General features: G+C 44.9%; 1 protein-coding gene across 2 annotated transcripts in view; it reads left to right on the plus strand.

The window, feature by feature from the left end:
• BCL9 (BCL9 transcription coactivator) overlaps nucleotides 1–17172 on the plus strand; it is a 268598-nt gene extending 251426 nt beyond the window's left edge. For both annotated transcript variants that reach the window (XM_075334946.1, XM_075334945.1), the window contains 5 exons: nucleotides 1472–1655; nucleotides 3148–3247; nucleotides 4365–6618; nucleotides 12355–12612; nucleotides 15707–17172. In XM_075334946.1, the coding sequence (XP_075191061.1) occupies nucleotides 1472–1655; nucleotides 3148–3247; nucleotides 4365–6618; nucleotides 12355–12612; nucleotides 15707–16782 (3872 nt within the window). In that variant the 3' untranslated portion in view covers nucleotides 16783–17172. The remainder of the gene's footprint in view (nucleotides 1–1471; nucleotides 1656–3147; nucleotides 3248–4364; nucleotides 6619–12354; nucleotides 12613–15706) is intronic.
• The last annotated feature ends 6610 nt before the right edge of the window (nucleotides 17173–23782 follow it).

Consider the following 23782-nt stretch of genomic DNA (forward strand, 5'->3'; position numbering starts at 1 on the left):
CCTCCTGCTGCTGATCCTCCTCCTTCCTCCCTCCTGCTGCTGATCCTCCTCCTTCCTCCCTCCTGCTGCTGATCCTCCTCCTTCCTCCCTCCTGCTGCTGATCCTCCTCCTTCCTCCCTCCTGCTGCTGATCCTCCTCCTTCCTCCCTCCTGGTGCTGATCCTCCTCCTTCCTCCCTCCTGGTGCTGATCCTCCTCCTTCCTCCCTCCTGGTGCTGATCCTCCTCCTTCCTCCCTCCTGGTGCTGATCCTCCTCCTTCCTCCCTCCTGCTGCTGATCCTCCTCCTTCCTCCCTCCTGCTGCTGATCCTCCTCCTTCCTCCCTCCTGCTGCTGATCCTCCTCCTTCCTCCCTCCTGCTGCTGATCCTCCTCCTTCCTCCCTCCTGCTGCTAATCCTCCTCCTTCCTCCCTCCTGCTGCTGATCCTCCTCCTTCCTCCCACTTGCTGCTGATCCTCCCCTTCCTCCCTCCTGCTGCTGATCCTCCTCTTCCTCACTCCTGCTGCTGATCCTCCTCCTTCCTCCCTCCTGCTGCTGATCCTCCTCCTTCCTCACTCCTGCTGCTGATCCTCCTCCTTCCTCACTCCTGCTGCTGATCCTCCTCCTTCCTCCCTCCTGCTGCTGATCCTCCTCCTTCCTCCCTCCTGCTGCTGATCCTCCTCCTTCCTCCCTCCTGCTGCTGATCCTCCTCCTTCCTCCCTCCTGCTGCTGATCCTCCTCCTTCCTCCCTCCTGCTGCTGATCCTCCTCCTTCCTCCCTCCTGCTGCTGATCCTCCTCCTTCCTCCCTCCTGCTGCTGATCCTCCTCCTTCTTCCCTCCTGCTGCTGATCCTCCTTCCTCCCTCCTGCTGCTGATCCTCCTCCTTCCTCCCTCCTGCTGCTGATCCTCCTCCTTCCTCCCTCCTGCTGCTGATCCTCCTCCTTCCTCCCTCCTGCTGCTGATCCTCCTCTTCCTCCCTCCTGCTGCTGATCCTCCTATTCCTCCCTCCTGCTGCTGATCCTCCTCTTCCTCCCTCCTGCTGCTGATCCTCCTTCTTCCCTCCTCCTGCTGCTGATCCTCCTTCTTCCCTCCTCCTGCTGCTGATCCTCCTTCTTCCCTCCTCCTGCTGCTTATCCTCCTCCTTCCTCCCTCCTGCTGCTGATCCTCCTCCTTCCTCCCTCCTGCTGCTGATCCTCCTCCTTCCTCCCTCCTGCTGCTGATCCTCCTCCTTCCTCCCTCCTGCCGCTGATCCTCCACCTTCCTCCCTCCTGCTGCTGATCCTCCTCCTTCCTCCCTCCTGCTGCTGATCCTCCTCCTTCCTCCCTCCCTGCTGCTGATCCTCCTCCTTCCTCCCTCCCTGCTGCTGATCCTCCTCCTTCCTCCCTCCTGCTGCTGATCCTCCTGCTCCTCCTCCGCTGTGTGCACTACGGTACAGCCTAGCACATCACCGCATGTTATTAACTCTATATTAATGTGCTCTTTCCTCCCCTCTGTAGACTGTAACACTACAGATCCAGTGCTGCCCTTGGACGCCCACGCCCCCCACACCATGACCCCCTCCAATACCTCCGTCCCCAGGTCTTCCACTCCTTCCCATGGGTCAACGATGCTGGACTCTGCACCTGGGAGGAAAACGCCATCGAAAGTGGTCTACGTCTTTTCTACTGAAATGGCCAACAAGTGAGTCCTGCGGCTTTATCAGCGGCGTGAAGCAGACATGTGATATATTTAAGCATAAGATGATTTAACCCCTAAATAACGGGAGATTTTCAAAATTTTTTTTTTTATTTATTTACTTTTTGTTTTTTATCGTTTATTTCTTCAGAACCAAAACTTATTTTTTTTTTCTCAGTCCCCATAGCTGTATGAGGGCTTGTATTTTTGCAGGACGAGTTGTACTTTTGAATGACACCCTTCATTTTATCATGTGTTGCACTAGAAAGCGGAGAAAAGTTCTAAAAAAAAAAAAAAAAGTGTAATTTCGCAATTGACTTTTGAGTTTTTCATTTACTTTGTTCTGTATACCGTAACAGTGACCAGACCATATGATTCTCCAGGTCAGTACGAGGACGCAGACGCCACACAGGCAGGGTTTTGTTTTTTAATTTAAGAAGTGGGGGAAACAAAATATATTCTGAACTTTAAAAAAACAAACAACCTTTGCTTGTTTTGCCATTTTCCAAGACCTGTGACGCTTTTTTTTTTTTTTTTTTTTTTGGGATCTGGTGCTTTGTTGTGAGGGCGTGTGTTTTTGTTTTGTTTTTTTTGTTTTTTTGCGCCCTGAGCTGCCATTTTTACTGATACCATTTTGGGGGCAATACGATATTATGATCGCCTTTTATTTCAACGTAGTGGCAGACAAAAAAAAAATCTTGGGGTGGGGTGAGTTGTACTATTCTGCTGTTGCAGTCACTGTATAAATACATTACTGATCCGGTATTCTACTCCAGAGCTGCACTCACTATTCTGCTGGTGAAGTCACTGTATAAATACATTACTGATCCGGTATTATACTCCAGAGCTGCACTCACTATTCTGCTGGTGCAGTCACTGTATAAATACATTACTGATCCGGTATTGTACTCCAGAGCTGCACTCACTATTCTGCTGGTTCAGTCACTGTATAAATACATTACTGATCCGGTATTATACTCCAGAGCTGCACTCGCTATTCTGCTGGTGCAGTCACTGTATAAATACATTACTGATCCGGTATTCTACTCCAGAGCTGCACTCACTATTCTGCTGGTTCAGTCACTGTATAAATACATTACTGATCCGGTATTATACTCCAGAGCTGCACTCACTATTCTGCTGGTGAAGTCACTGTATAAATACATTACTGATCCTGTATTATACTGCAGAGCTGCACTCACTATTCTGCTGCTGCAGTCACTGTTTACATACATTACATTACTGATCCTGAGTTACCTCCTGTATTATACTGCAGAGCTGCACTCACTATTCTGCTGCTGCAGTCACTGTGTACATGCATTACATTACTGATCCTGAGTTACCCCCTGTATTATACTCCAGAGCTGAACTCACTATTCTGCTGCTGCAGTCACTGTGTACATACATCGCTGATCCTGAGCTCCGGTATCACGATCATACACAATGTTTCTCCCGTTATTTCCTGCACTTAGTAGCCTTTTCTCTTGTGCCCCCACAGAGCTGCAGAAGCCGTTATGAAGGGACAAGCCGAATCCATTGTCCTCTTCCACATACAGAGCACCTCAAACAGCAAAGCTGAACGCACTTCAACTCCTACGGTGGGTGTCGTCTTATTGTTGCCCATTTACAGAATTGCAACTATTATTGGCGCCGTATACAACCTTAGTTTTCACTGCTGTGCTTAAACTGAGAAAAGATGCAGTGTAAGGATTGTGGTGGGGCAGAGCTGATGCACCTGCGCCTGTTAGCCCCACATGTCTGCTGTACAAATCAGCAGACGTGCGGGGATCACTGTCGGCTGACCGCAGCAGCCGGCGGTGATTATACCAACATGAGCCATGACGTACCTGGTACGTCAAATGTCGGTAAGAGGTTAATACTAATTGTAAATCAACCCTGAAATTTATTGGGCGATTCATGGATCATACGCCTGAATTTTGCCATTAAGCTCCTTGTTGGAGAACATTAAGTTCTGAAACTTTGGACACGAGCAGCCAAAGTTTAGAGAAGTCACATTAAGGGTCACCTGAAAAGATTAGGGGGCGTTATAAGATCATCCTGAAATTTCACCTAAAAGCCAAATATCCCAAACTTTTTGTGAGTTTGCATGGCCGGGTGGAGAGCTTTAAAGCTCTTTGACAGGGATAAAAAAAAAAAAAGTAGTAGCCCGTCCTCTATGGAGGTAATAAAAGGAACAGGTCACATTGAACATATAGCGGGCAGCTTGTTATAGAACAGGAGGAGCTGGTGGAAAAAGATTCAATATGACTATTTTTTTTTTTTCAATTGAATTCCTGCTTGCTCTGGGCTTAGGAGTCCAGTGGGTGGAGTTACGAAGAACCTCCCACTGGACTCGTAAGCCCAGAACAAGCAGGAATTAAATCCCATGACAGTTATATAGTTTTATGGTAAAATTAATTATTGTAACTGTCATTTGATTTGAATTCCTGCCCGCTCTGGGCTTACGAGTCCAGTGGGAGGTTCTTCGTAACTCCACCCACTGGACTCCCAAGCCCAGAGCGAGCAGGAATTCAAATGAAAAAGTTATACTGAATCTTTCCCAACCAAATAATATATCAATCTGCTCAGCTCTTCCTAGTCTATCACAATCTGCCCACAGAAGAGACTATATCAGAAGTCAGAAATATTTCTTTCACTGGTGATGTTTGATTTATTTTCAACTTATTCTTTTTTTTTTTTTCTTTTTGATTTCAGAATACTCAGATCTCTGCAAACATTCGTAACGAACCGAAATCAATCCCACGGGAACCTACCCCCCAGGAACAGAACCATACTCAAGCGGCCAAAGTGCAATCAAACCCGCCTGGTCCGGCCCTGCCTTCCAAGCCTGCGGCGCCTCATTGTCCGATCGGGCAAGAGTCGGGGGTGGCGGAGAGCAAAATCGCAGCCAGCAGCCCTGCCAACCCTAACGTACTACAGACTGAGGGGTGCGGGCCGAGCTCCACGCCCAACAACCAAGCTGCCAGCCCCATGTCTCAGGGCAGTGTCGTTGCCCCTCCCGTAGACCCCAAGGCAGAGCCCAAAAGTTCCTCGCAGCAGGTACCGAGCGGGGATCAAGCGTCGTCATTAGGAGACAATCCCGACGGACTTTCTCAAGAGCAGCTGGAGCATCGAGAGAGATCTTTACAAACCCTAAGAGACATTCAGCGGATGCTTTTCCCGGACGAGAAAGAGTTTGCCATAAAAGACATTACAGGCCAAAGTGGGGGACCTCAACAAAACTCTGGAATGCTGGACAATCCTCAGAAGAAACTTGAAGGCCCTATACAGGCCATGATGGCTCAGTCGCAAAACCTAGGCAAAGGCCCCGGCCCCCATCCTGACGGAGGTATGCCATTCGGGCCGCAAGGACATAGAGACATGCCTTTTTCACCAGAGGATATGGTTCCCCCGCCTATGAATCCTCAGCCTGGCCAAGACCACCTCGACCACATGACCCCGGAGCAGGTAGCTTGGCTAAAACTACAGCAGGAGTTCTACGAGGAGAAGCGGCGTAAGCAGGAGCAGGCGGTGGTGCAGCAGCGGTCGTTACAGGACATGATGGTACACCAGCACGGACCTAGGGGAATGGTCAGAGGTCCTCCACCCCCTTATCAAATGAACCCTGGGGAAAATTGGGGTCCTGGTGGCCCCGAGCCTTTTCCAGACGGCATGGGCATGCCTCACCCCATGCCCCCAAAAGGTATGCCTCCTCATCCAAATGTGCCTGGAAGCCAAATGCAGCGATTGCCCGGATTCGTCGGCATGATGAACCCGGACATGGAAGGCCCCAACGTTCCGAATCCTGCATCGAGGCCCGGGCTTCCCAGTGTTAATTGGCCAGATGAGGTGCCAAAAATTCCCGACGGACGTAACTTCCCCCCCGGACAGAACATATTTAGCGGCCCGGGGCGAGGCGAGAGGTTCCCTAACCCGCAAGGGTTGCCGGACGAGATTTTTCATCAGCACGTTACGGAAAAGCAGCTGGTCATGCCCCCCGGCATCGGCATAGAGGGTATTAGGCCGGTGATGGAAATGAGCCGGGGCATGCCACCTCAAAGGAACATGGAGCCGGGGGGCGGCTTGTTCCCCCGGATGCCCGGAGACGCAGCACTGAGCCCGTCGCGGATAGAGTTCCATAAGGGGATGCCTCCTAACATGGGCCCTAACCGGGACGTAGAGTTTGGCATGGGCCCCGGCAACATGAACATGAAGGTGGACATGAATCTGAACGTCAATATGAATTCCAACCAGCAGCTAATGCCTCAAAAACTGCGAGATGTCATGGGTCCCGACGACATGATAAAACTGAGGCCGGGGAGCACCGAGATGCTTCCTAACCAGCAAAAAATGCATCCCGCGGCCTTCGAGCACTCGCAGCAGGACTACGGCATGGGCTCCCGGCCTTATCTCAACATGTCCCAGCCTCCGGGAGGAGGAGTACTGAGGAACCCTAGAGAACAGATGGGGCCTGAGCAAAGGACTAACAGCCGGCTCAGCCACATGCCACCTCTACCTCTCAATCCAAACAGTAACCCAGGCACCCTCAACGTTGCGCCCCCCGGGCAGCGCGGCCTGGGCCGTAAACCTTTGGATAACGTTTCCGTTTCTGGCAGTCAAGTGAACTCTCCCGGTGTGAACCCTTTAAAATCCCCCACCATGCGCCAGGTCCAATCTCCGATGCTGGGCTCCCCCTCCGGTAATCTTAAGTCCCCCCAAACGCCGTCTCAGTTAGCCGGGATGTTGACAGGACCAACGGCTGCAGCTGCTGCTTCCATTAAGTCCCCGCCGGTCATGGGGTCTGCTGCCGCTTCACCGGTCCACCTGAAGTCTCCGTCCTTACCTGTTCCTTCCCCAGGTTGGACGTCTTCTCCGAAACCTCCAATGCAAAGTCCAGGAATCCCCCCAAACCAGCACAAGCCACCACTAGGCATCACATCACCAGCCATGATGGGGAACATGGAGTCAGGTGAGCGCCCTTCTGTGTGCAGTATGTGAAGTGCTGGGTATAAGTAATACCGGGATCATGGCACTGCCCACGGCTGCCATCTCTTGTGATATTACTAGGTTTTATCTTTTCTGATATATAATGAGACATTTGTGATTGTTGGATTATTGCACTTAATGCAGTTGTTTAATGCGAGTTGAGTTTAGCGGTTTATACAGAGCGGGAGCCGGCCCTGCTATTAACTCCCGAGTATCAGGGCCATTTAAGACCGTTTGTTGATGAGACTTTCCATTTTAATACATGTATTATCCTCCAGAGCTGCACTCACTATTCTGCTGGTGCAGTCACTGTGTACATACATTACATTACTGATCCTGTATTATACTCCAGAGCTGCACTCACTATTCTGCTGGTGCAGTCACTGTGTACATACATTACATTACTGATCCTGTATTATACTCCAGAGCTGCCCTCTCTATTCTGCTGGTGCAGTCACTGTGTACATACATTACATTACTGATCCTGTATTATACTCCAGAGCTGCACTCACTATTCTGTTCGTGCAGTCACTGTGTACATACATTACATTACTGATCCTGTATTATACTCCAGAGCTGCACTCACTATTCTGCTGGTGCAGTCACTGTGTACATACATTACATTACTGATCCTGAGTTACATCCTGTATTATACTCCAGAGCTGCACTCACTATTCTGCTGGTGCAGTCACTGTGTACATACATTACATTACTGATCCTGTATTATCCTCCAGAGCTGCACTCACTATTCTGCTGGTGCAGTCACTGTGTACATACATTACATTACTGATCCTGAATTACATCCTGTATTATACTCCAGAGCTGCACTCACTATTCTGCTGGTGCAGTCACTGTGTACATACATTACATTACTGATCCTGAGTTACCTCCTGTATTATACTCCAGAGCTGCACTCACTGTTCTGCTGGTGGTGTCAGTCCAGTTTTCCGTCCTCCCCGGTGTCGGTGTGTTGGATATATCGGTGTATACGGCGGTTATTACACAGGAATGTATATTTGTTGGCCGCAGTGATATTTTGCTCTGTTCCTCTGATAATGCTCATTGATTTCTGTGTAGCCCGGAGCTGTGGTTGCCATGGCAGCGGTGTACAATCCTCCGGGGTACCGTCCATCTTGCCTCCCGGACACGTCATATATTCGGCTAGTATCTTCTAAGCAGATCGCAGCTGCTTTTGGGGTACAGGAGTACCTCCAGCAGCGTCATACGTAACGCTTCCCCGTCCATTCCGTGATTGCGCGGTGATGTCCCGTCACTAATGATGGACGCTTGTTTATCACATCCACCAAACACCCTGGGATGACTGAGTGCACACAGTGCGCTTAGTGGTTACTACACAGCCCAACCCTCCTGCCCCTGCGGCCGTCTGCGCCTGCTCTGATCATGGCTCTGACTCCTTAGATGCAGTAGTAGCCGCGAACCGCAGCATCTAAGCGGTTAGGGAAAAGCCGGGACCCTCTGCTGCAAGTCATGGCAGGTGACAACCCACCACGTCTGCCGTCCTTATATTCCCCTATTTTGCGTGTGTGGGGGGGTGATTTCGTTTCCCCCCACTTCTCCATAAAAGGAATAATAACCTGATTTAAAAAATGGACATATTGCCAATTTTGCAAGTTTTTGGGCCATTGTCATGCTGGAAGACCCAGCCACGACCCATCTTCCATGCTGTTACTGAGGGAAGGAGGTTGTTGGCCAAAATCTCGCGATACACGACCCTATCCAACCTACCTTCAATACGGTACAGTCGTCCTGTCCCATTTGCACCCTCAAAATATGACGATTCCACCACCATGCTTCATGGTTGGGATGGTGCTCTTGGGGTTATACTCATCCTTCTTCTTCCTCCAAACACAAGTGAGTGGAGTTGATACCAAAAAGTTGTATTTTGTTCCCATCTGACCACATGACCTTCTCCCATGCCTCCTCTGGATCATCCAGATGGTCATTGGTGAGCTTCAAACGGGCCTGGATATGTGCTGGTGTGAGCAGGGGGACCTTGTGTGCCCTGCAGGATTTTACTCCATGACGGCGCAGTGTGTTACTAATGGTAATCTTTGAGACTGTGGTCCCAGCTCTCTTCAGGTCATTGACCAGGTCCTCCTGAGTAGTTTTGGGCTGATTCTTGACCTTTCTCAGAATCCTCCTTACCCTACAAGGCGAGATTGTGCAAGGAACCCCAGACCGAGTAAGATTGACAGTCATCTTGTGTTTCTTCCATCTGCTAATAATTGTGCCAACAGTTGTTGCCTTCTCACCAAGCTGCTTGTTTTTTGTCCTGTAGCCCATCCCAGGCTTGTGCAGGTCTACTATTTTGTCCCTGGTGTCATTAGACAGCTCTTTGGTCTTGGCCATGGTGGAGAGGTCGGAGTGGGATTATGTGGATAATGTCTTTTACACAGGTAACAAGTTCAAACAGGTGCGATTAATACAGGTAATGAGTGCAGAGGAGGAGAAAAAATAACAGGTCTTGCTGGTTGGTCGGTGATAAAATACTTATTTCATGCAATGAGGGGGAAAAATGACTGCATACGATTAATAAAAGTTCCATGTAATGAACGATGGATCCGTCCGCCGGCGGCGATCACTGGGGTGTGTCGGTTATTGCAGCGGAGCGTTCAGTTCCCGTGCAGCACCACCACTGGTGGAAATGTGGCATTACACCGCGTACATTGAAATCAGTGGGTTGTCTGTGTAATGTGCCGGGTCCTCCGGCGTGAGGGACTGGGCTCCGGAGTTTGGAGACATGGAATTCCTTTATATAAAACCTCTGCTTGTTTACAGTGAATGAACATCATCAGAAAGGGGAAAACCCTTCTACTCGAGCGAGCAGAGACGTTCACTGACCATGGTCCGGCGGCCATGTCTGTAGTCCTGCAGCCGTCTCCTCAGCACCTCTTCTGCTCTTATATCACTGCTAGAGGCTGAGGGTTTGTTACAATGTGTCAGTGATCTTACTGCACTGATACATTGTAACAGACCGCTGCTCTGAGAGCAGAAAAGGTTTTCTGCGGGTGTTGGAGGCTCCTGCTTAGTGTTAGAAGCTTTGATATGTTGCTTGTCAGTCTGTGAGCTATAGTTCTCTGTTATCACCCAGTTCAGCTTTGGCGTCTTAGCCTTATGGTCTAATGTGTACAGTTATGGGGTTTCCCCTCACGTGCTCCTCCATATAGGATATGTCAGCGGGTCGGTAGATCCAGTCCCTCACTCCAGTCATATCTAAAGCGGCGCTCTGTGCGGCCCCTTCCGGCGGCGCTCTGTGCGGCCCCTTCCGGCGGCGCTCTGTGCGGCCCCTTCCGGCGGCGCTCTGTGCGGCCCCTTCCGGCGGCGCTCTGTGCGGCCCCTTCCGGCGGCGCTCTGTGCGGCCCCTTCCGGCGGCGCTCTGTGCGGCCCCTTCCGGCGGCGCTCTGTGCGGCCCCTTCCGGCGGCGCTCTGTGCGGCCCCTTCCGGCGGCGCTCTGTGCGGCCCCTTCCGGCGGCGCTCTGTGCGGCCCCTTCCGGCGGCGCTCTGTGCGGCCCCTTCCGGCGGCGCTCTTGCTGCTACCACTTCATACAGAGCCTCTGTCATACAGCATTATCGTCTTTAACTAAAGTTTGTAAACCTCTTGCTTTTCTGACATCGTTGATATCTCTTATAATGAGCTCTCCCCCCTCACTGTAAATTATAAATTACCCTTGTAGTCATGTGACCTTGCAGACGCCAGAGGTGGCAGCTGATTATACGTGTTTATTGTTTCCTATCACAAGCTTTATAATAAAACAAAATGAGTAATCTTGTAACTTCCGCGCTGGCCACTGAGTCTTTTAGGAAGTGTTTTTCAGCAGCCTCATTATCATCACAGACAGGCAATAGCTCCATACACAGCTACGAACAAAGGATCCGCCAATCATAATGGGCTGACCTTGTCCCCCCACCCCCCCCTCCTCGACAATGATTTTTTGCACATGCTCATTAGATGCAACAGAAAGGGTCGGAGTCTGACCATTGTGGCTAATGTACGTGTGTTATTTCCTGACACAATAGGAACTTTGGAGTCTAAAAAGTGAGTGGTCTGTTTGAGAAAGTTTGGAAAATTTTCTGTTTATTTGTAATATAAATTGTTATATAGGAAAAAAAGTTGGCAAAAATATGTAACGGGTATATTTAACACAAAAAATAATTTAAACTGTCATTTTCTGATGACGCATTTCACTTCAAGAACATCCGCAGTGTCTGAGGCGTGTATGACGAGGTTCTGCAGTCTGTGGGGCGTGTGGTCTTTTAATGAGGCTCTGCAGCAGCTGAGGTGCATATGAGGCTCTGCAGGGAGTGTGATAAGGCTCTGTGGGGAGTGTGATAAGGCTCTGTGGGGAGTGTGATAAGGCTCTGTGGGGAGTGTGATAAGGCTCTGTGGGGAGTGTGATAAGGCTCTGTGGGGAGTGTGATAAGGCTCTGTGGGGAGTGTGATAAGGCTCTGTGGGGAGTGTGATAAGGCTCTGTGGGGAGTGTGATAAGGCTCTGTGGGGAGTGTGATAAGGCTCTGTGGGGAGTGTGATAAGGCTCTGTGGGGAGTGTGATAAGGCTCTGTGGGGAGTGTGATAAGGCTCTGCGGGGAGTGTGATAAGGCTCTGCGGGGAGTGTGATAAGGCTCTGCGGGGAGTGTGATAAGGCTCTGCGGGGAGTGTGATAAGGCTCTGCGGGGAGTGTGATAAGGCTCTGCGGGGAGTGTGATAAGGCTCTGCGGGGAGTGTGATAAGGCTCTGCGGGGAGTGTGATAAGGCTCTGCGGGGAGTGTGATAAGGCTCTGCGGGGAGTGGTAACACTCTGCAGGGGTGTTGTGATTCTCTGTAGGGGCGTAGTGACTCTGTTGGGATCAGGGGCACGGTGACGCTCTGCAGGGGTGTGATCATGCTCTGCGAGGAAGGGTGTTGTGCCAAGCAGCAGTGTTTCAGTCTACAATAGTCCTTTCTCAGGGCAGCTAAAAAAAATTTGAAAAATCATGTCAGTGGCTTGAGGGAGGCCTATTTTGGACTGAAACGGTGTTGCCTAAATCCTTTATAATGCAATCTTTTTACAAAGAATTGGGTTGAATACTCTGGTGCCTTGGATACTTTTGCTTTTCTGGGTCTTATTACACCTTAGTGGGAAGTTGTACCAAGCTAGTATGGACTCCATTTTGTGGACAACAGCTCCATGGGGGGAGAGTAGTTGTGATGAGGCTGCTTGGGGAGGAGGGGTGTTTGGCCTAATGAGGCTGCTCTGTGCGAAGGGTGGTTGGTGAGATGAGACTGTGTAGGGGGCCCAGGTGAGGCCCCAGCTGCTGGAGGAGTGCGCGGTGAGGCTTCTCCGCTGCCGGAGGAGTGCGCGGTGAGGCTTCTCCGCTGCCGGAGGAGTGCGCGGTGAGGCTTCTCCGCTGCCGGAGGAGTGCGCGGTGAGGCTTCTCCGCTGCCGGAGGAGTGCGCGGTGAGGCTTCTCCGCTGCCGGAGGAGTGCGCGGTGAGGCTTCTCCGCTGCCGGAGGAGTGCGCGGTGAGGCTTCTCCGCTGCCGGAGGAGTGCGCGGTGAGGCTTCTCCGCTGCCGGAGGAGTGCGCGGTGAGGCCCTACGTCAACTGAGTGGCGTGTGATGAGGTTCTGCAGCAGCTGCTCACTCGTTTCTTACTCCCAGCTATGTGCACCGCTCTCTGATCTCGGCTCTGCTTCCATTCATTGTGTGTCTCCCCCTGCAGGAGGGCCCGCTCCACCGGTCAGCCAGCCCGCTCCGATAAATCATCCTGGAAGTCTTCCCTCCAGCACTAGCTATACGATGGCACCTGAGCCCACCCTGTCCCAGAACCCGCTCTCCATTATGATGTCTAGGATGTCGAAGTTCGCCATGCCCAGCTCCACGCCGCTCTACCACGACGCCATCAAGACGGTGGCCAGCTCCGACGATGACTCCCCTCCTGCCCGCTCTCCCAATCTGCCGCCTATGAATAACATGTCAGGTACGTGGTGCGGGCGCAGCCTCCCCTCATGTATGAGAGGTCCTGGGGGCAGGGGGCCAAAAAAGCAAAAGGTCTGATCAGTTACGTTGCCATATTACACAGGGGCCGGCGGGTGGTCTCCTCCGCCATGTGCGCACCGCTGTGTGCGGGGAGGAACCTTTACACTAAAGAACAATTCTCTCTCCTCTTCCTTTTCTTATTCTTCAAAAAAAAGAAACAAAATTGGTATCTAAAGTCTAAACCTCAAAAACTGTGACAAAAAAAGACTAAAAGCATAAAATGTATCTATCCTAGAGCCTTAAAATTAGCAAATATATATATATATAATAACTCATATAAAATTATTTATCGTGCTGCTCAATAGTTACTAATTATTTTTTTTTTTTTTTATTAATCAATGAACCTGTAAAACCTAAACTGGAATTGCTGCTTTTTACTTTTTTTTTTTTTCTTTTTCTTCACCATTTACCCCCTACAAGACCTTTTTCCTGCTTGTTATTTCCCTATATACATAATATGGTAAACAGCGACATCCAAAACTACAACCCTCATCACACGAGAAGCTAATATTCACATAACAAAGGAAGAAAAAAAAAAGATAGCTCCTGGGAAAATAGGTAGGGAAAACCCAAAGCATAGAAAGAAAAATTGGAGGGAAGAGGTTAAAAAGAAAAATCTGAAATTTAGGTGTCAGTTTGCAAAAAACGAAACCTTTGGAGTCAGATTTTTTTTTATTTACGCAAGTTTCAGATTAATTTTTTTTTACTATTTAATTTTTCCTGTTTTTTTTGTCTATTTTGTCTGTTCACCTGAATAAATATAAATTTTTATTTAGTTGTGTTGTGTTTTTTTTTGTTTTGTTTTTTTTATTTCTAAAGTGCTATTTTTTTTAACAAGGTTTTTTTTGTTTTTTTTACACCTTGTTTTTTTTTATTTATTTAAAGGTTTTTTTCTTGTCTATTTTGTGTGTTCACCTGAATAAATATTTTTTTTTAATTCATTTATATTTATTCAGGTGAACACACAAAATAGACAAGAAAAAGGAAAACTTTAAATAAAAAAATGTAAAAAAACAACAAACCCAAAAGCTTATGTTAAAAAAACCAAAACAAATATAGAAATTTAGAAATTAAATGAAAAAAACCTAAATAAAATTTATATTCAGGTGAACACACAATAGGCAAAAGAAACAGGAAAAAAAATAGAAAAAAAAATGTAAATCCGAAACCTATGTATATAAAAAACAATCCAGTCATATTGTTTTTTTTATATACATAAGTTTCAGATTTTAATTTTTTTTTCTATTTAATTTTTCCTGTTTCTTTTTGTTTTATTTGTGTGTTCACCTGAATAAATATAAATTTTATTTAGTTTTTTGATTTTTGTTTTTTTTAATTTGTAAATTTCTATAATTTTTTTTAACATACGTTTTTGGTTTCTGTTTAAAAAAACCTTTTTTTTTCATTTAAAGTTTTTTTTCTTTTTTCTTGTCTATTTTTTGTGTTCACCTAAATTAAATATAAATTTCCTTTTTCTTCTTTTTTTTTTTTTTTTTTTTTTTTTTTATTATTCATTTCTATTTCTTATATATTCAGGTGAACACACAAAATAAACAAGAAAAAGGAAAACTTTAAATAAAAAAAAAATACAGGTGTAAAAAAAGAAAAAAACAACCCAAAAAACTTGTTAAAAAAATAATAGGTGGCGCTGTGCTAGAGTTTGTCTCCTTTACTGGAGAGACAATTTGAATATTTCCCAGAGGGGCATTGCAGCTATAAGTCCCCTTACCTGGCAGCCAGACTGGCTTGCAAGGTCTCCTTAAGGAGAATAGTGTTCCCCCGTGGTCCCCACATAGCTTTCTCATGAGCCAGATCAGACACCCCCCATACTTTGCACTGACGAGGGGCAAGCACCCCGAAACACCGTGTCTGCAAATTGGGATTCTGATCTGGCCTACATATATCCTGAGTCATATTGCAAAGGATTGTTGAAAATCCACTTGTGACTTTTAGGATCGCTACTTCCAATAGGTGGCGCTGCGCTAGAGTTTGTCTCCTTTACTGGAGAGACAATTTAAAAAAATATAGAAATTTAGAAATGAAATAAAAAAAAAACTAAAATTTATCTTTTATTTAGGTGAACACACAAAATAAACAAAACTAAACAGGAAAAATTAAATAGAAAAAAAAAATTAAATCCGAAACTTATGTATATAAAAAAAGCAATCTGAGTCTGAAAAAGAAAAAAGTGTTTTTTTTTTCTTTTGTGGTTTTGCGGACACCTAAACTTCTGATTTTTTTTTTTTTTTTTTTTTACCTCTTTCCTCCACGTTTTCATTTTCTTTGTTTGTGTTCTTCTTTGTGGACAGAGTTTTTTATAGTTTATCATTTTTAGCTGTTCCATTAATTTATGACTTAAAAAGTTGGAACATTTTTGCTTGTGGCCCCCGTCGTGATCATTTTTCTTATGTATGAAATTTTTGGCTCAAAATGTACATTTATTGGGTGTTTTTGTTTTGGGTTTTTTTTTCGCATGAAATTACTACATAGAATTTGGCATAAAAACAGTCAATGAATAGCACAAGACAGAAAAAGTAAAGTCACATAGGAAAAGTAGAATAACTTTATTAAGAGTGAAACAAACCCTAAGATAGATAGATAGATATAGATATATATATATCTATATATATATCTATATTATATAAAATAAAATTATAGTATGTATGTATGTATGTATGTATGTATATATATATATATATATGTGTGTGTGTGTGTATATATATGTGTGTATATATATGTATGTATGTATGTGTATATATATATATGATCATTGTAGGTTCAGGATCTTTTTTTTTTTTTCTTGTTACTGCAAGGAAAGCTATAAAGTGTAAAGGAAAAAAAAATAATCCAGCAGCCGCAGCTCTGTCCCACTGATCGTTATGTCTGGGTGACCGCTGCAGCCAGTTACTGGTGTTGTGCTGCTGAGCTCAGTGATTGGCTGCAGTGGTCACATTGTATGCTGAGGTAGTGATGGCGCAGCGGGGGGATCCTTCACGTTGACTTCTGACTCATGTCCCTTTTTTCTCTCTTTTTAGGTATGGGCATGAACCCTCAAAACCCTTCAAAGATGCCAGGTCCTCACGGAGGCGTTTCCATGCCGACTTTAAGCCCGATGGGTATGACGCAGCCTCTTTCCCACGGCGGCCAGATGCCCTCACCAAATGCCATGCCACCCAATGTACCACCTCACGGAGGCCCAATGGGTGCAGGAATGATGCCACATAATGCCATGATGGCTCACGCTTCTCAAGAACCCCCCATGGTGCCTCAGGGACGCATGGCTTTTGCCCAAGGATTTCCGCCAGTTCAGTCACCCCCGCAAGTCCCCTTTCCTCACAACGGCCCTAACGGGGGGCAGGGAAACTTTCAGCCTGGAATGGGCTTTCCAGGAGACGGACCTTTAAGTCGCCCAGGCAACTTGCCCCCGAATGCAGAGTCGGTGCTTTGCAAGGCGGGTTGCCCATCGGGGCCGGATACCTTTGCTGTTATGGGAAATAATATGCCTTCAGTTTTCACTGACCCGGACCTACAGGAAGTCATACGACCAGGGGCATCGGGCATCCCCGAGTTTGACCTGTCAAGGATTATTCCATCCGAGAAACCCAGTCAAACACTGCAGTATTTCCCTCGTGGGGAAGTTCCAGGCAGAAAGCCTCAACAAGGACCCGGTTTTTCGCACTTGCCTGCCATGATGGGGGAACCCAACCCAAGAATGGGTCTCCCGATGGCCGGCATGGGAGGACCCGGCCCCGTGGTGGATATGCCCGGCCACAATTCTATGAGGCCTCCGGGTTTTATGCAGCAAGGTATGATGGGACCTCATCATCGCATGATGTCACCAGCACAATCCGGAATGCCCGGCCAACTAACTATGATGGGAAATCCGGGAGGGGTGGGTATGATGCCAGGGAAGGAACGAATGCCCGGAGTCCTCTACAGTCACCCCGGCCCCGTGGGCTCTCCTAATATGTTGATGTCCATGCAGGGGATGATGGGACCTCAACAAAACCTCATGATTCCCCCACAGATGCGACCCCGAGGGATGCCTGCTGACGTCGGGATGGGTGGTTTCAGCCAAGGACCTGGGAACGCGGGGAACATGATGTTTTAAGCTGCTACAAAAATTAAAAAACCCTGAACTACTTCTTAAAAAAAACAAAAATTGTAGATGTGAGATTATCTCTTGAGGAATCTTAACATATAAGGAGTCACACTCAGCCATGCAATAGGTGAAAAAAAGACCCAAATTGTCAATTTGGAGGAAACTCAAGAATGTATGAAACTGTCTGAGCATTGCTTTCATTTATCCAAGGTGTTTTTGTTTTCGGTTTTTTTTTTTGTTTAAATTTTTTTTTTATTTTAAGATTTTATTTTTTAAAAAATATTTTTGTGGACTTTGGGTATCCCATGATGGCACCTGCTTTTGGGGGAATTAAGAAAAAAACAAACAAAAAAGCAAAAAAAAAAAAAATTAAAAAAGCAAAAAAAAACAAACAAAAAATCCTGTAGCTGTTTTTTGAGAATTTGCCATTTGTCATGAGTTGCACCATCCTGTATGTTTACGTCGTTTGGATTGGCTTCTTACGGACACCTGGTTTATATTTTTTATTTTATTTTTTTATTTTTATTTTGTTTTTTTGTGTACTGTACAATATTGTAAAAGGGATTTTTAGCAGAGGCTCTAGTCTTTGTGTGTGAGAGGAGATTGAATCGATTCAATGCTGTTTACTTTTTTGGGGGGGGAGGGGGGCGGATAATCCGTCATCAATTTTTTTTTTTTTGAACTCCGGTGTATAGTAAACCAAACTAAAACCTCATACAGAAAAAGAGTATTATTAAAGGAAAAAAAAGCACAAAAATGACTATTAAAGTCCAGTTAGGAGATCTCCTTTCTTTTATAAAAATGTTAAAAAATAAAAAAAAAATTAAATTTTATGGAGAGCAAATACAACAATCATATATATTTTTTTTTTATTTTTTGCTCCCTCCGGATCTCATTGTATGTTGCTTACTATCTTTGTTTTTTTTATCCTTTCTGCACAATGTGCAGGTGTTTTTCTTTTTTTTTTTTTTGTTCGAGGGAGGCTAAAAACTTTTCAGAGACTGAATTTGCAATTTATTTTTTTTACTCATCCCCTACCCCCTCATGGTTTTTTTTTTTTCTTTTTGTTTTTTTTTTCTCCAGAAGCCAGACTTTATGCTGTTACATACATGGACAGTGAGACCATATGCAGTTATATCTCCAGTCATCCTGTCTCCTCCGAGCGATCCCGTGATTCATGATGTGGGGAGTGGAAACCAGTTTGTGGGATTTATATTATATATATATTATATATTATATATTTTTTTCTCTCTCCATTTTGTGACGGTTATTTTTTCACTCTTCCTCTTGTCCCTCTTACTCCCCCAGCGTTAAACATTCTGTGTAATCTCCATTAAATTTGGTACAAAACCACTTGCCAGGGCTGTGGTGTCGGAAAAAAATAAAATATATTTCTTACAAAAACGAGCTGAGTGTTTGTTACAGGAAATTATTGTACATTGCTTTGGTGTTTTTAAAAAATATATTTTTTTTATTTTCTGGGGGGAGAAAAAAAGCTGCAAATTAACATGTGATGATGATCATGGAGTATTAAACACAAAGTGAAGCGCATTTATTTAATTTTTCTTTTTTTCTGTATTTTTAAATATTTTTTTGTTTAATTGGACATATGACTCCTGATTTTATTTCCAGCTGCCCCCTTGTGGTCAGTAGTGGAATTGCATTTGACATAAAGAGATATGCTGGTTGTTAAAGGGATGAGATCTAAACTTCCGACCAATGTTATTGTGATCTGTTGCTCAGGGACAATTATCTTGGCTCTTGCTTTTATTACAGGCTTATTGAATATCTGATTATCAGTCAAGGCAGTGTTGGTCTGTTAAAAAAAAAAAAAAAAAAAAAAAAAAAATATAGAGAGATAGATAGAGATAGATATATAGCTATATATATATATATATGTATGTATATATGTATGTACGTGTATATATATATATATATATATATATATATAATGAGATAGAGATATATATTTAGATATATATATATTTTTATTATATATATATATATATATATATATATATATATATATATATATATATATATATATATATATATATATATATATATATATATATATATATATATATAAAAATATATTTATTATTATTATTATTATTATTATTATTATTATTATTATTATTTTCTTTTCTTTTCTTTTTCAACAGTATGACCAATGGTGAGTCCACAAATCTCATGTAACATGATGTATCGGCAATATTCAAGGCCGCCAGAAAAGGAGGGAGGGTATTCTAGGATCATCCTGAAATTTCACCCATAAGTCAAATATCCCAAACCTTTTGTGAGTAGTGTACAATAGAACAAGGAATACACAATAGGTGATGTTACAGCTCACATCCTCCCCCCTCCTGCCCAAAGCCTGATAACACCTTTACAATGTTCCAAATTATTATGCAAATTGGATTTGCGTCATAGAGATTTAATTTTTCCATGGTCTTTGTGTCTCAGGGCACTTTGGATGACTAAAATCAATCTCAAACACTGGTGCCAATTAGTTTGCTAGATGAGCCCAAGTAAAGGAAAACTGCTTAATAATGTGGAACGTGTCCTTCTTAAGTAGCCACAGGTTTCAAGCAATATGGGAAAGGAAAAGGGATAACTACTGCCGAAAAGCATCAAATAGCGCAGTGCCCTGGAAGAGTTTTGTCTGATACACAGCACAGCCAGGTTTGTGCAGATAAAGGCATAATAAGGAAGGTTTCTGCCAGACAAATTCATCGGATTTAGAGGACAGGTGGTAAAATACCAATGCAAAGCAGGAAATGGCTATGTGAGGCTGCTGGTGCCTCCTGGAGTCCTGGGAACCTTAAGGTGTAGGATCCTCCAGAAGCTGCAGTTCATAAACCTACTGTTCGGCCGCCCCCTAAACAGCGATCACAAGCAGAAACGGTTGCAGTGCGCGCAGACCTTTATGAAGACTGACGTAAAAGCAGTTTGTCTTTACTGATGAGTGTCTTGCAACCCTGGATCGTCCAGCTGGATAGAGTTGTGGATGGTCACCATGTCTCAACAAAGATGTGATGTCTGCAAGGCGGTGGTTGGTGTCATGTTTTGGGCTGGAATCATGGGGGGAAGGGCTGAAGGTGTGAAAATGACCATGTCAAAGTATATAGTTTCTGACCAATTTCTTCCATTGTACACAAAGAAGAACTGAGTCATCCATAGCAAAATCTTCATGCTGACCATGTACCATCTCCTGCTGCAAAAAAAACCCCTCTGAGTCATTGGCTGCTATGGGCAAAAAAGGAGTGAAACTCATGGTGTGGCCACCATCTTCCCCTGACCTCAACCCTATTGAGAACCTTTGGAGTATCCTCAAGAAAAAGATCTATGAGGGTGAGAGGCAGAGCACATCAAAACATCAGCTTTTCGGCGATATTCTGACTCCCTACAAAGAAATTAAAGCAGAAAATATCCAAAAACTCACAAGTTCAATGGCTGCTAGAATTCTAACGATGATACGAGGGGCTGCTGATAAGTCTTTGGCTTTGTGATCTTTTTTTGTTTCTATGGTAATGAATGTTACATCACATGAAAGCCTTATGTGTCTAATTTATGTTTTCAAAATTTTGTGTTTGTTGCTTATGGCCTGAGTGTTCTACGCACGCGGGAAAACAAAATGGCGGAGTCTAATGCGATATTCACAGCAACTGAGAGCAGAGGATGATAAAATTCTTGTTTCTGCATGGAAAGTCCGCAGCGGATATTCATGGCGATATGTCGCAGACATTGGGGTATCAATGCCCTTCATATTCCACAGATAAGAACTGGGTTGCCAAATTTAAACCGGGCCACTTCAGCACCAATGATGAGAAACGTCCTGGGCGACCGAGAGTGGTTGTTCCGGAGATCGTCGATGCGGTGCACAACCTCATACTGGAGAATCCACGAATTTCAGCTAAAGCAATAGCGGACATCATGGGGATTTCCCGTGAATCGGTTTGTGCCATTATTCATGAACATTTGGACATGAGGAAGCTTTCTACAAAGTGGGTCCCCAAATGTCTGACAACAGATCAGAGAAGCAGCGAGTGACAACTTCCCGGTCCATTTGTCAGCGTTTCCAGACTGATAAGAACTTCCTGGATCGACTGGTCACTATGGATGAGACCTGGATTTATTTATATGACCCTGAAAACAAGGAGCAGTCAAAAGAGTGGAGGCACAGTGGTTCTCGTCCAAAGAAGTTAAGGGAACAAAAATCAGCCACTAAGGCAATAGCTTGTGTGTTCTGGGATAAGGAGGGCGTGCTGCTAGTGGACTACCTTCAAAAGGGCTCCACCATCATTGCAAGGTGTTACATTGAACTTTTGGAGCAATTGAAGGCAGCTCTGAAGGCCAAAAGTTGCGGCAAGCTGTCCAAAGGAATCTTGTTCCTACAAGACAACGCCTCCGCTCACACTGCACCAGTGACCATGGCAAAACTGTCAGAGCTGGGCTTCCAGCTGGTTGACCACCCAACTTATCACCAGATCTAGCTCCCTCCGACTAGCATCTGTTTCCAAACCTGAAGAAACACCTCAAGGTACCAAATGTCACACCATTTCTGATGCCATGGCTGCTATGGATGCCTGGTTTGAGGCACAACCAAAATCCTTCTTTTTGCAAGGCTTAGGCCGGTTTCACACATCCGGCTTTTTGCCGTTTTGCCGGATCCGGCGCTCTCCCGTACAGTTAATACAGTACAATGCCAGCGCAACAAGCGCCGGTCACATGCTGTCATGTGACCGGCGCATGTGACCCGGAAGTTACAGCGCTGTCATTGTACTGTATTATCTGTACGGGAGAGCGCCGGATCCGGCAAAACGGCAAAAAGCCGGATGTGTGAAACCGGCCTTGCAGAACCTGGAATACCGATGTAAGAAGTGTGTTGTCGAGAGTATGTGGAATAAATGGAAAGTTTCATCATCCTATCTCGTTTCTTTCTGGGTAAAGCCAAAGACTTATCAGCAGCCCTTCGTATCAAATGGGTTACTTGTCCTGTTAAAATGTTTTTGATTGGAAAAGTTTTGGATTTTAGTAAATGTGACCTCCGAATGCTGCAGATTCAACAAATAACCATTTTCAGTTCTTTACACCCTATAAAATGTTTGGAAACTTTTGAGCAGAACAATTTGGAACATTGCATTTTGTTTTTTTGTTTTGAAAAAAAAAAAAAAATCAGGTTTGTCCAATTAAAATGTGATTTTTCTTTTAAGGGTTAATGATTCCAACATTATAGTGGCTCATCTCCATCAACCATTTAGGAAAATCTGAGAAAAATAGCATTTGCATAATAATTTGGAACACTTAATATATAAAGGAGACAACACAGGATCCACCTTCCACAATCAATGTCACAACTCACCTCCTCCTCCTGTACAGTGACTGATACCTCTATATACAGTAGATAACTCAGGATCCACCATTCACAATAGGTGATGTCACAGCTCACCACCTCTTGTACGATGTCTGATAACACCCCTATCTACAGCCGATAACACAGGATCCACCATTCACAATAGGTGATGTCACAGCTCACTTCCTCTTGTATAATGACTAATAACACCTCTATATACAGTAGATAACACAGGATCCACCATACACAATAGGCGATGTCACAGCTCCCCTCCTCCTCCTGTACAATGACTAATAACACCCCTATATACAGTAGATCACATAGGATCCACCATACACAATAGGTGATGTCACAGCTCACCTCCTCTTGTACGATGTCTGATAACACCCCTATCTACAGCCGATAACACAGAATCCACCATTCACAATAGTTGATGTCACAGCTCACCTTCTGTACAATGACTAATAACACCTCTATATACAGTAGATAACACAGGATCCACCATTCACAATAGGCGATGTCACAGCTCACCTCCTCCTCCTGTACAATGACTAATAACACCCCTATATACAGTAGATCACATAGGATCCACCATTCACAATAGGCGATGTCACAGCTCCCCTCCTCCTCCTGTACAATGACTAATAACACCCCTATATACAGTAGATCACATAGGATCCACCATTCACAATAGGCGATGTCACAGCTCCCCTCCTCCTCCTGTACAATGACTAATAACACCCCTATATACAGTAGATCACACAGGATCCACCATTCACAATAGGTGATGTCACAGTGAGATTTCAAAAATAAATTATTTTCCTATACTCTAAAATAGGCAAACCACATAAAAACGCTGCGTGTGAACACGCCCCGGGGGTTACGTTTATATTATGTATTTAGAGGCGGATTTTGGAGCTGATTTTGCACCAAAACGCTCATCACAAAAACACTACAAATTTCCTTGTAAAATGTTTCCCGTTCATTTCTATGGGAAAACGCGTCTATGGGTCACGTTACTTTTACCATGTGTTAGAAAACAAAAAAAAATTCTAAACAACCAAATTTTCTACTTCTTTACCCCCCAGTGGCCGCGTCCAGCCTCGGGAAGCTCCATGTTGAGTATTCGGCCCTGACTGAACTAACCTCTCAATTTTGTAAGAAAAGGTTTTCCACTTACATAAAAGTTGACATTGGGCCTCATTGATCCAACCTGTCTGACAGAAACCTTTACTCGTTGCCCATAGCAACCAATGACTGCATTTCCTTTCTTACGCTGGTTGCTATGGGTCTAATGACTGAGGCCTACTGCATCCGATCACACCTCTGGTTTAATTTTGAGCTTGGTTGCTATGGACAACATGGAGCGGTTTTGTGATAAATAAGGGTCAGTATATATATATCTATCAGAAAATATAGATGTCGTAGATATTAAACTTTACATAAAGCGAGTATTAATCACGTGGTGCATATAGGCCGAACAGCATAGTCTGCATAGCAACCAATCAGCTCTTGGCTTTCATACTAAACCGTTGTCGAGAAATGAAAGCTGTTTTGTGATTGGTTGCTATAGGCTACAATGTTGGATTGTTTTTTCTTATAATAAATAAGGCCTGTATATATTATGGGATAAATAAGGCCCACCTATATTAT

Source organism: Anomaloglossus baeobatrachus, chromosome 2, assembly GCF_048569485.1.
Source record: "Anomaloglossus baeobatrachus isolate aAnoBae1 chromosome 2, aAnoBae1.hap1, whole genome shotgun sequence".
In the NCBI taxonomy this organism is placed as follows: Eukaryota; Metazoa; Chordata; class Amphibia; order Anura; family Aromobatidae; genus Anomaloglossus; species Anomaloglossus baeobatrachus.